Source organism: Artibeus jamaicensis, unplaced genomic scaffold, assembly GCF_021234435.1.
Source record: "Artibeus jamaicensis isolate MK-2021 breed Jamaican fruit bat unplaced genomic scaffold, CSHL_Jam_final contig_558, whole genome shotgun sequence".
Lineage (NCBI taxonomy): Eukaryota > Metazoa > Chordata > Mammalia > Chiroptera > Phyllostomidae > Artibeus > Artibeus jamaicensis.
This window is the reverse complement of record NW_026521886.1, coordinates 4,262,765-4,275,905: the sequence shown is the minus strand read 5'-3', so window position 1 is coordinate 4,275,905 and position 13,141 is coordinate 4,262,765. Positions and strand designations below refer to the sequence as shown.

At 42.9% G+C, this 13,141-nt stretch overlaps 2 protein-coding genes across 3 annotated transcripts in view; one reads left to right on the top strand and one right to left on the bottom strand.

Annotated features, from left to right (window-relative positions):
- KBTBD12 (kelch repeat and BTB domain containing 12) overlaps positions 1-7,906 on the top strand; it is a 112,529-nt gene extending 104,623 nt beyond the window's left edge. Inside the window, exon 7 of one of the 2 annotated variants that reach the window (XM_053670274.1) lies at positions 6,139-7,906. The gene's annotated coding sequence lies outside the window, so the exon portion shown is untranslated. Of the gene's footprint in view, positions 1-4,396 lie in introns of both variants that reach the window. The other variant, XM_053670273.1, reaches the window with a different exon arrangement.
- Positions 7,907-10,942: 3,036 nt separating this feature from the next.
- LOC119038338 (zinc finger protein 134-like) lies at positions 10,943-12,471 on the bottom strand. Its single transcript, XM_037130802.2, has one exon. It carries the CDS (start codon positions 12,469-12,471, stop codon positions 11,272-11,274), a length of 1,200 nt encoding a protein of 399 aa, XP_036986697.2. The 3' UTR covers positions 10,943-11,271.
- Between the last annotated feature and the right edge of the window lie 670 nt (positions 12,472-13,141).

Genomic DNA, 13,141 nt, shown 5'->3' with positions numbered 1-13,141 from the left:
CAGATCTTGGCTTTAGTCCCAGGTCTGCTACTTAGCTGTGTGATCTTGGGCAAAATAACCTTTCTAAAGCCTTATTTTGTTGATATACAGAATGGGAAGAAAAATTCTTTATAAGTTTGGTGTGAGGGTTGAATGAGAAAATGGTAGCAGAGTGCCTGTATGGCACTAAAACAGTAAATATTTATTAGCTGCTAGTAGTAGTAGTAGTAGTACACTCAGCATTTCTCAAAGCATAGTGCCCAGAATAACCCAGTGCTTGAGTGCAATCTCTTGAAATTCTAGGGAGAAACATACATATAGTTTGAGATAGTTCTTTTTTTAGTAAACTCTTTTTCTTTTTAACTTTTCTTTATGTATGGTTTGAGAAAGAGAGATTTGTTGTTCCATTTATTTATGCATTCATTGGTTTGTACTTCTATGTGCTCTGACTGGGGATCAAACTCACAACCTTGGCATATTGGGACAATGTTCTAACCAACTGAGCTACATGGCCAGGACTGAGGTAGCTCTTAATTTTCCAGACCCAGCCTCTTGGCTCCTCTAGTTGGTGTGTTTAGACAAGCAATGGTTTGATTTAGTGTTTTTTTTTAAGCCCTTGTGCTTCTTTTCTGACTTTCATACTTGCAGCTCAAAACTAGGCACTTCTGCCCTCCTGTTGTTAGTGTTAGAGATTCAGCTTTGAGATGGCATTTTTCTTTCAATCCATTTTTCACTTTAATATTGCAATGGAGGACTCTTATAAACCTTTGGCTATTTGTTAGCTCTCTTTGTGAAGCAGGATGGTTTGACACTGAACAATAGAACACAAAAGAAAAGTGATTTGGATGCTGGGGCTAATAGAAGAATACAGCTGTCAAATATACCTAGGTTCAGTTTGTGTTCTTCAAGAAAGCATTATTGTTCTCACTGGTTGATTATAATGAGCAAATACTTTGAATTTGAACTTATTAAATTTTACTAATGAAAGATCACTTTTGTTTTGTTTTCCATATTGCAATTCAGTGTCAGTTTCATTTGAAGAAGGGGTTCCTATGCCCAGGAAGTGCTGAGTGCCACCAGTGGGGTTGGGGCTGGGGGGCATGACCAGCCATAAGATTATCAGGAGTAAGGCTCAGAGGTCAGAATGTATCAGGCAGGTGAGGAACAGGAGGTGGACCCATTTGCAGGGTGGTTGAAGCACAGGAGGATGCAGGAAAAGGAGATGAGGCCAATCGCAGAAGCCCTCAGATAACACACCAAGGAATTGGTCTTCATGCCCCATCAACATGGCTTAAGGCAAGGAAGCCCTTTAAGAACACCTTTCCACAGCCCTGTGTAGATCACTAGAGTGAGAGTAGGCATACGTAGATGAGCAGGAGGCCTTATAGGAACCCAGGTCACAAAAGCTGACAACCTAGTAACAGGGAACAATGAGAGTCCAGTGCAGCTAAAAATGGAGGGTGTCAACAGTTTGCTTGCCAATTCAGAGCCAGGGAGATGCCAGGAGTTTAACCACAAGGGAATCAAATTTTTCAATCAAAACCAGAAACCAAAAAAATTTTCAAGGGTTCCTACCCCCTTCATCTTAAAGTGTTTCTTAATCTTGTTACTGTCCAGATGGATGCAGCTGTTCTTCCTGAGCCTGGGATCACCAAGAGAGATGTATCAGGGTATAGAATCAAGTCACCCCATTTATTTGCCAACTCTAGCATACCCAGCTGGATGTTCCCCATAGGCATCTCCCTATTCTTCTTGTATACAGCAACCAGACCCCAACCCAGCTTACTGGTAAATCCTGCTTTGAATGAACTAGTTGTAGCAATATCATTTCCTTCCCCACAGTTAGTTTAACTCAGCCATGTGGCACAATCCTGGCCAAGAAGACATACAGAAATATCTACAAAGGGGCTTTGGGAAAGGTTTTCTCTTTTAAAAAGCTGTAGAGAAAAAGATGGGCTCTTTCTCTGCTGAGTCTTTTCAAGTCTGCATGCCCCCCTAGAACTTCAGTAACTGTCTTGCAGTGATGACAGATTGGGACGAGACTGCTGAGGTTGATCCACAGGGGAAAAGACCCAGGTCCTAGACCCATGGGTTCTGTGGATTGGTATATGATACTAAATGAATCAGCCCTGGACTTTTTGCTAGATGCTAATTGTTGCAACAAATGTCCCTTCTTGTTCAGGTTCCCTTCAGTTACTTGCAGCCCAAGACTTCCTAATTGATGCTCTAAACTTCCTCCACCAAAGCCCCTTTCTCTTGAGATCAAATTGATAGCTCTGCTACAGGAAAGGACTCAAATATTTCTGGACCTTGGAATATCTAAGTATTCTAAGTGAGAAAGGATTTAGTTCATTGCAGTGAGGGAAGTTTTACATGTCTGGCAAGTGACTATGGTTTACAATCCCAAGTTACTCCTTAATTATTTCCTGCATATTTTTCTCTACAAGCTTCAACATTTTTGTTTACTACAAACTCCACCCACCAAATGTTTTTGTAAATAGTGTTTTATTGACACACAGTCACAATCATCACTTATAGATTGCCTGTGATACTTTCACACAGTAACAGCAGAGCTGAGGGGCAAAAGAGATCTTTAGTCCACAGAGTCTAGAATATTTACTAGCCAGCCATTCACAGGAATCATTTGCCAACTTCTGGTATATTCCATCAAGTTTTCTTTCTTTTTTTTAAATTTTATTTTAAATTGATTATGCCATTACATTTGTTCTATTTCCCCTCCTCCATTCCCCTCCACCCTGCACAACCCTCCCCCACCATTCTCCCCCCTTTAGTTCATAAACACGTGTCTCAGGTTCTTTAGATTCTATATTTCCCATACTGTTCTTGCCCTCCCCCCTATCTATTTTCTACCTACCATTGATGCTACTTATTTTCTGGACCTTCTCCCCCCCCCCCACCGTTGCAAACCCTCCATGTGATCTTCATTTCTATGGTTTACTCATGATCTAGCTGTCCTCTTAATTTGCTTTTGTTTTAGGTGTGGTTGTTAATAACTGTGAGTTTGCTGTCCTTTCACTGTTCATCTTTTTTATCTTCTTTTTCTTGGGTAAGTCCCTTTAATATTTCATATAATAAGGGCTTGGTAAGAATGAACTCCTTGAATCTGATCTTATCTGAGAAGCACTTTATCTGTCCTTCTATTCTAAATGAAAACTTTGCTGGATAGAGTAATCTTGGTTGTAGGTCTTTGGTTTTCATGACTTGGAATACTTCTTTCCAACCCCTTCTTGCCTGTAAGGTCTCTTTTGAGAAATCCACTGACAGTCTGATGGGAATTCCTTTGTAAGTGACTGTCCCCTTATCTCTTGCTGCTTCTAGAATTCTCTCCTTCATTTTAATCTTGGCTAATGTAATGATGATGTGCCTTGGTGTGTTCTTTCTTGGGTCGAACTTCTTTGGGACTCTCTCAGCTTCCTGGATTTCCTGGAAGTCTATTTCCTTTGCCAGATTGGGGAAGTTCTCCTTTATTATTTGTTCAAATAAGTGTTCCACTTGTGGGTGTTCCTCTTCCCCTCTGGTACCCCTATAATTTGGATGTTGGAGCATTTAAAGATGTCCTGGAGGTTCCTAAGCCTCTCCTCATTTTTTTGAATTCTTGTTTCTTCATCCTTTTCTGTTTGGTCATTTTTTTCCTCTTTCTGGTCCACTGCTTTGATGTGAGTCCCAGTTTCCTTTCCATTGCTATTGGTTTCCTGTACATTTCCATTCATTTCAACTAGTTTAACCTTCATATGTTGCTCTAAATTGTGACTAATATCTACCAGTTCTGTGAGGATCCTGATCACCAGTGTTTTGAACTGTGCATCTGAAAGTTTTGCTATTTCTTGGTCGCTTAGATTTATTGGCTCTGGGGCTCTGAGTTGTTCTTGAGCCATGTTTTTATCTGTTTGTGCCTGTTACATAGGAGGAGAGGCGCCTTGGTGTTTATAGGGATGGGGCCACCCAGGTCGCAGGTTTGTGACACTGTATGTGGGGGCAGGGTCAGAGAGCGAGCAATGGCGGTCCTCTCCACTTGCCCAGTCTGCCTCACTGCTCGCCCCCACCTGCTTATCTGAGTGCAAATGTGCGAGTCTGCCACCCTGCGCCAGTCACTGGGGCCTGAGAGATCTGTTTCAACACTCACCTCTTCACTGGTTTATCTGCGTTCAAATGCAGGACCGACTGCAGACAGCCAGCAGTGCCTCTTCCCTGGGTTCCGCCTGTAGCTAGGCCGCACCTGGGATCTGTGCCCCTGGCTGCCTGTGCACCACCCGGATCTTTTTTGCCCGACTGGCACCGCTGCTGGTTTCGCTCCTCTCACTGGTTTAGCTGAGTGGTCCATTGTTTCTGGACTCCGTATTTGATTTTTTGTGTGGTTTGGTTATGTTTATTATTGTTAAAACTTTATTATTTTTAGATTTGGTTGTGCGAGGACAAAAAGTGTTCCCACCTACACCTCCATCTTGGCAGAAGTCCCACCAAGTTTTCTTGAAGAAAAATACTGAGCAAAGTGAATATATAAAGATATGTATTTGCATATTCTTTTTTTACATATATAACTCGACTTTAATCCATTCTTCTTTTATTCAACAATATATCTAAAACAGAAGTGTAGTATTTCATCATATATGTAGCATAATTTCTTAAACAAATCACCAAAAAATGGACATTTTGGTTGGTTACTCCAGCATTTTTCAAAGGGGAGGGATTTGACTTTCCACTCTACTGATCTGGGATCTGGCACCTGGGTGGTGATTGTTTAGAATATGGGCTTTGCCTTGCACTGAAAGTCTCTGTGAGAGGTTGGGAGCATTAGATGCAGATGCAGAAGCCTGCCTACTTGTGGTGGACATTGCCCCAAGCTACTTAGAGGCATTTGGGCTTATTGAGAGACATTGTGGATAACAGCCAAGTTAGGAAACAGATTTGTCTCATGCAAAGATTTGCCTGGGCTGAGCAGAGGACCTCTGTGAGATAGCAGTCAGCTGTCATTGAAAGGACAGCTGGACAATGCAGGCATAGTCTCCGCATCCTGTGGGAGGTCATGCCCATCCTGCAGCATTGAGAATCTCAACAGTAGATGATCTCCACTGGCATGGAGCACAGGAAAAATACATGGGTCAGGAAGAATAGCTGAATCTTCAGGTTCCAGAGAAACACAAGGCTTTTCACCAGCAAAAACACTTCCTTCAGATCAGAGTCATGACTTAAGGCCCAGAAGCCCTGCTGAAACTTATTTCTCTACCTTCCCAATACTGTGAATTTTTGGAGCAATATTATCACAGGGAAGTGTGCCAGTATTGGATCTTCTTCATCTGAGGGGGCATGCCATGAGAGGGTGGACCTGGAACAGTGCAGAGGTGGAAAGTGTTCCCTGTGGCACAGATATGAGAGCCCCTGGCTCCAGACAAAACCCACTCTCTCCCCCTTTCTCTATTTCTACTCAACACATATGGCTGCTCAGCCCTCAACTGGGCACTACCAAAATATCTAGAATAAAGCTAGAGAATACTTTGCCATTCCTCAGAGACAAGACACACTCAAAGAAAATCACATGTTTTGAGCACTTTTTTTGAGCCAAGCACTGTTATGGGAAAAGAAACACAATGCAACTCCAAGTTCTAAACAAGTTCGCATTCTGGAGGAGAGAAGAGATGTGCAAATACAGTGACATGATCTCTTCTGAGAGGTTAGAGTCTAAATCCACACCAGGTGAAAATGCAGTATAATTATCCCTACATTCATTTCCAATTGCAGCTGAAAAAAATCAGTATACATTTACTGGCTTAAGTTGCAGTATGAATTTATTATATTATACTTCTATAATTCAGAAATCTAAAACAGATCTCTGTGAGCTAAAATTGGAGTGTCTTCAGGGCTATAGTCCTTTTGAGGCTCTGGGGAACAATCCATGTCCTTGCCTTCTTCAGCCTTGGGGGGCTGCTGGCACTTCTCGGTTTGTAGATTCTTCCTTTGTCTTCAAAGTCAACACTTATATTGCCCTGCCTTGCTCCTATTGTCACACCTCCCTCTCTGACTCCCTCTCCCACTTTTTATGAGCCTGTGATTACACTGAGCCCACCAAAATATTCAGGATATTTTTCCAATCTTAAAGTAGGCTGATTAGCAACCTAATTCCCCTATGCCATTAAATTTTAGATCGCTGTCCCTTGGTATCTATGGTGACTGGATCCAGGACCTAACCAATTCCCAAGTATGCTGATGCTCAAGTCCTCTTATATAAAATGGCATAGTATCTGCCTATAACCTATGAACACCTCTCATTTACTTTGAAATCAACTCCAGATTATTTACAATACCTAGTATAATGTAAACACTATGAAAATAGTTGTGAGACTTCCCCCAAGATGGAGGCATAGGTGGAAGCACTGCGCCTTCTCCCACAACTAAGTTTAAAAACAACAAAGTTTTAGCAACAAAAACGCAGCCAAACTACAGAAAATTGAACTACATGGAAGTCCGACAACAACGAACCCTTCGGCCAAACCAGTAAGAGGAGAAGAGCCAGCAGCAGATCGGGGTTGGGCAGGAAATCCACTGGACCAACCCGGGCACCCAACCCGGGTGCACCAGCAGCCATGGGCAGATCCCAGGTGTGAAGAATCAGGCAGACTCACTGAGGGCACAAGGCAGTGAACCCACTGAGGGCTGATCGAGGTTACACATGCACGCTCAGATAAACTGGTGAAGGAGCTAGCAGTGAGATGGACCACGCAGGCCCCAGTGGCAGGAAGCAGCAGAGGGAACTGCCATTGTCCCTCTCTGACCCCACCCCCACATACAGTATCACAAACCAGCGACTTGGGTGACCCCACCCTGGTAAACAACTAATGCTCCGCTCCTCATACATAACAGGCACAAACAGATAAAACACGGCTCAAGAACAACTCAGAGCCCCAGAGCCAATAAATCTAAGTGATCAAGAAATAGCCAAACTTTCAGATGCACAGTTCAAAACACTGGTGATCAGGATGCTCACAGAACTGGTTGATTTTAGTCACAAATTAGAGGAACATACAAAGGCTAAACTAATTGAAATGAATGGAAATACACAGGAAACCAATAGTAATGGAAAGGAAACTGGGACTCAAATCAATGGAGTGGACCAGAAGGAGGAAAAAAATGACCAAACAGGAAAATATGAAGAAACAAGAATTCAAAAAATGAGGAGAGGCTTAGGAACCTCCAGGACATCTTTAAATGCTCCAACATCTGAATTATAGGGGTACCAGAAGGGGAAAAGGAACAGCCATGAGTGGAAAGCTTATTTCAACAAATAATAAAACAGAACTTCCCCAATCTGGCAAAGGCAATAGACTTCCAGAAAATTCAGGAAGCTCAGAGAGTCCCAAAGAAGTTGGACCCAAGAAGGAACACACCAAGACACATCATAATTACATTAGCCAAGATTAAAATGAAGGAGAGAATTCTAGAAGCAGCAAGAGATAAGGGGACAGTCACCTACAAAGGAGTTCCCATCAGACTGTCAGCGGACTTCTCAAAAGAGGCCTTACAGGCAAGAAGGGGTTGGAAAGAAGTATTCCAAGTCATGAAATCCAAATACCTACATCCAATATTGATCTATCCAGCAAAGCTTTAATTTAGAATGGAAGGGCAGAGAAAGTGCTTCTCCGACAAGATCAGATTCAAGGAGTTCATCATCACCAAGCCCTTATTATATGAAATATTACAGGGACTTATATAAGAAAAAGAAGATTAAAAAGATGAACAGTGAAAGGACAGCAAACTCACAGTTATTAACAACTGCACCTAAAACAAAAGCAAACTAAGAGAACAGCTGGGTCAGGAGGCGAACCATAGAAATGAAGATCTCATGGATGGACAGCAACAGGGGAGTGGGATAAGGAGAAGGGGGGAGAAGGTACAGAAAATAAGTAGCATAGACAGTAGGTAGAAAATAGATAGGGGGAGGGCAAGAATAGTATGGGAAATTAGAATCTAAAGAACTTGAGACATGTGGTCATAAACTAAAGGGGGAATGGTGGGGGAGGGGGTGTGCAGGGTGGAGGGAAATGAAGGGGGGAATAGAACAACCATAATGGCATAATTAATAAAATATATTTAAAAAATAATTGTTATACTGTACTGTTTAGGGGATAATGACAATATAAATATTTGTACCTGTTCAGTACAGACACAACCATCATATTCCTAATTACATAGTACATATCAGTAAAAACAAAACATTTTTTCCTGAATATTAATCTATAGTTGGTTGAATCCATGGATGCAGAACCTATAAATATGGAAAACCAACTGTGTATTACAGGTTCCATGGATATGGATATACAGTTTGGGGAAACCATTATCTTGCCTACCACATCATCTAATGCCTAAGACTGCCCGTGAAGTTCATCTGTACACAGCCTGTGTAGGACTTCATGTGAACACCAAAGTTTGGGCACTACCACAGAAAACAATGGCAAGTGTAAATGTAGGTTCATAATCAGTAACAGCTGAAGTTCCAGAGACCTCTGTGGTATCCCTGAGGGGAAGAGTGAGGAGGAAAGGCTCCTAGCTGTGGGATTACTTCCATCTTCCTTTAACATGAAGACTTTCACACATCTCACAGGAGTCAAAGAAGTGTAGTAACAGCTAAACACAAATTATCACATAAGTTAAATGGCTCTCTGGTACAAACAAAATGACCCAAACAGGTGAAGGGCATGGAAGGGACACCATAGCTTTAAGTAGTCCTGGGAGGGAGACTCCTCTCACAAACAGGTGACTAGGGTCTTGGGTGTGTTAGATAGACAAGAAAGAGTAAGGGCATTCCAGGAGCAGGGGCAGCCTGTACAAAGGCCCTACCATAGAAAAGGCTCAATTGTGCAGGTATGGACAGAAACTTTGTACAGGCAGTACAAGGGCAGGTGGCTGGAATGGCAGACTGAGCCAGGTGGAATTGGCCCTGGGTGTGAACTCTCAGAAGCCAGCATGGAATTTTATGAAAATCACATTGGTGGCCACACCTTGGTGTGAACAGGAACAGGCAACCTGAGAGGAAGCTGTTGGCAGAGCCCAGCTAAGTATGGTGGAGGCCATTTAAGTTTGTGAGAGGAACAAAGAGAATGAACTATACTCCAGGCCAGTGTTGGAGTGGAGTGGAATGGATGGGACTTAGGACTCCAACTCCCTGCTGCCTACCTGTGTGGATTGGACAGGTTGTTTTACTACTGCATCTACATTTGTTCACCTGTACCATCTCCCTGCAGTAGGAAGATGAGGTGAGATCATCTACTGGAGCTCCTAGACAGCATCAGGCACAAAGAAGTGCTCCGAAGCATTACATGCTGTGGCTATTAGGCACAAGGTGAGGGGAATCATCATGGCCCCAGTCTTCTGTCTGATAGCTTCCCACTGTGTCCTGAGAGCTTTTCGCATACCCTAGATGATGAAGGTGAGCCCCCTGAGGTCCCATAATTGTCCCTTTGTTTCCCAGGGTCACTACATTAGAAATTTCTTTCTTTTGAAAGATAGGGGTTGAGGACCAGACTGAATTTTATTTCTCACTTTGTAAAAGAAAAACTATCAGGGGAAAAAAAACAGAAATCTCTTCGCTTTTGCTTATAAGCAAAAGTGGAGGGAGAAGATGGCAGCCAAGTAGGTGGAAGCTGAGTCCACTTGCTCTTGCTACCAGCTCGGATTCTTGGCTGATCTTCCAACAAATATCCTAAACAGTCAATGGAATCATAGCTGATATGAACTTTGGAAGCAAAGGAATACAGAAGACACTTCACAATAGCCAGTAAGGAGATTTTATAGTATGAAGGAGAAATAACCCATGCAAGGGGCCTGCAATCTCAGAAAGTCTAGACAGAAATCACACATTTGTGGCTCCCTCCCAGGGCAGGGAACCCCCAGACCCAGGCCAGGGGTAACTTGGGGGGATATACAAAGTCAGGGAAATCTAGGCTACACACACACAGTGGGCAGCACACCCATAGCTACAGCACCAAATACCAACTAGGAGAGTGCCAGAGAGGGAGAGACTCTATCTGCCCCTGGGTCAGACAGCTAGTTCATCAGAAACTATATATTATTGGAAATAAGCTAGAACAGACCAATACAGGTGGCACAGGGGCAAGGGAACATAACCCACAGATTTCCCAGAAGACTGAACAGTTCCTCGTAGGGGAGACCCAGTCATCCCACCTTCTGAATTTCAATGAAAGCCCCATCTAGAGGCAGGCGAATGTTATATATGCTGTGCTGCCAGAAGATGGAGGACCCATACGTGGGCTTTGAGCTAATAAAAAGCCAGAGGTGCTTGGGTGGTGTATCTCAGTGGATTGAGCATGGGCCTGTAAACCAAAGGGTCACCAGTTCAATTCCCAGTCAGGGCACATACCTGTGTTGCAGGCCAGGTTCCCAGTAGGGAATGCACAAGAGGCAACCACACATCGATCTTTTTCTCCCTCCCTTTCCTTCTCTCTATAAAAATCTTAAAAAAAAAAAAAAAGAAGAAGAAGGCCAGAGGTGGATCCAGAAGGAGAAGACAGAAGGCAAACACCAAAGTCTTCTGAGATAAGTTCCACCTCATTTTTCTTCAGAATTTGTGTTATTTTTTTCTCTCACAGAATCTTTTAATATTTCTTCTTTTTCTTCAATTGTATTACAACTAATTCATTATTTTTGTCTTTTATTTTTATTCTTTTTGTTTATAGTTTGTTTGTTTGTTTGTTTGTTTGGCTCAAATAATATCTTTATTATCACACAAATCAGAGCAACATGAGGCAAGTAGTTCTTCAGGCTGAGTAGCTTGGAAGTCTGGAAAAATCCATCAACACTATCATGAGACAAACAATGTCCATGAGGGAAATAAACCCTTTCATGCTACCAGAACATAACTCAGGTCCTCTTAGCTAAACACAGGTCATTTCCACACCTTTACTAGTCAGCAAGGAGAAAATGAGTCCCCCCCCCTCACTTAACTCAGGTTTATTCTAATTCCCCCAGAGATTGGAGACAGTAACAAAGTTCTGCCTTCTCTGAGGATATCAGGACAACTTAGTTGATAGAGCTGAAATGTTTTCCACCAGACACTGACACTCAGAAATCTGGCAAGGAGCCTGAGCGGGTCTGAAAGTGCAATATAGCCTCTGAAAACTTTCCTTGTACCCATCAGTTATATAGTATCTCCCCAATGTTAATGTTCAGATATATGAAGATCAACATCTGACTAAAGTCTTCCTCTCAAAGAGAAATCACAGAGCCCCTTTCCAAATGAGTGCTGTTCTGTTGACAGCATTCCTAAAGCCTTCCTGCAGTGTGAACTTTCTGGTGCTGAATGAGGTGGGAGCTTAAGCTATAAGATTTCCCACATTCATTGCACTCATATGACCTTTCTCCAGTATGAACATTTTGGTGCCAAACAAGATGGGAGGTTCTTATGAAATCTTTCCCGCATTTGCTGCACACAAAAGGCCTTTCACCAGTGTGCACTCTCTGGTGTGAAATAAAGTCAGAGCTTCGACTAAAAAATTTCCCACATTCAATGCACTCAAACGGCCTTGTCTCAGTGTGAATTCTCTGGTGTTTAATGAGGGTGTACTTGTGGCCAAAGGATTTTCCACAATCACTGCAAACATACAGATTTTCTCCAGTATGGATGCTCTCATGCTGAACAAGTGTAGATTTGTGTCTGAAGACTTTCCCACAATCATTGCACTTATAAGGCCTTGCTCCATTGTGAACTCTCTGGTGCACAATCAGATTGGAACGATGGCTAAAATATTTTCCACATTCACCACACTTATAAGGCATTTCCCCAGTGTGAATTCTTTTGTGCTCTGTAAGGTTGTCTTTGCGGCTAAAGGATTTCCCACACTCACTACACTTGTAAGGCTTTTCTCCAGTGTGGATTCTCTGGTGCTGAACAAGTGTGTCTTTACAGCTGAAGGCTTTCCCACATTCGCTGCAGCTATAAGGCATCTGTCCAATGTGAAAGGCCTCCCCACCCTCATTGCCACTTGTCTTCCTCTTGCTGTGGGTTGCCTTTTGCTGGTGACTTCCCAAACAGGCCTGGAAGTTTTTCTGTTCTTCCTCACATGTATATGATTTCTCTGACAGATGAGGTTCTTCACAAACTCTGCAGTTCTTTACAAATGAGGTCTTGCCTTTGTCTCTCCTTAAGGATCTCTCTACATTGTACTGCTTCTGGTGCTGAAGGAAGTTTGTACCAAATGAGAACCATCTCCCGCATGCCTCACATGTGTAAGGTTTCAGTCCATAGTGTGTTTCCTGGTGTTCATGCAGGCACAAAACATCTTTCAAGATAGGGCCACATATATTACAAGGATGAGCCATCTGGACTGATGAACCTGCCTTGGAAGTATTATGAAGATGTGACACTTCCACAGACTTGCTCTGCTCTGATGCTGCCTCCTCATCCTTCACTCCAAGCCAACAACCAGGGCCCATCCAAGCCCCCTCTGCTGTGGCTAGAGTCATGACCTCTCAGTCGGGTACTCAAGAGTTCTTTCCCTGGCTACTATTCAGCAACCACAGATGATCTAGGCTGGGCCCATCCACTGCAGCTGCCACCATCACGGCCTAGACAGCGCAGAGCCATGAGGATTCTGAGTCCTGACACAGATCTCCGTGGTCCCTGCCACCTCAGAGCCTCTTCCTAGCGACAACAGGGTCTTTCCCCGCTTTCGTCAACCGAACTGTAGCTTGCTGACCATGCCATCCTAGAGCCAAAAGATGTCCCTTTTTGTTTATTGTTTTATATTTTTATTTCAAATCTCACAGTGAAGGTTAGAAGCCCTGCTGAAGGGTTATTACCCTTCCTTTGTCTTCATTTTTCTTCTTTCTGCTTTTCCTTATTTTCATTTAAAATTTTTTTTTAAAGTATGTTTTTTTGGTTTTTTTTTTTTAAAGATTTTATTTCTTTATCTTTAGGGGGGAAGGGAAGGAGAGAGGGAAAGAAACATCAATGTATGGTTGCCTTTCTTGCGTCCCCTGCTGGTAATTGGCCTGCAAGGAACCGGCCTGCAACCCCAGTATGTGCCCTGACTGGGAATTGAACCGTGATTGTCTGGTTCGCAGGCCCGCGCTCAATCCACTGAGCTATGCCAGCCAGGGCTCATTTTAAATTTTATTTTCCCCTTTATGTCTT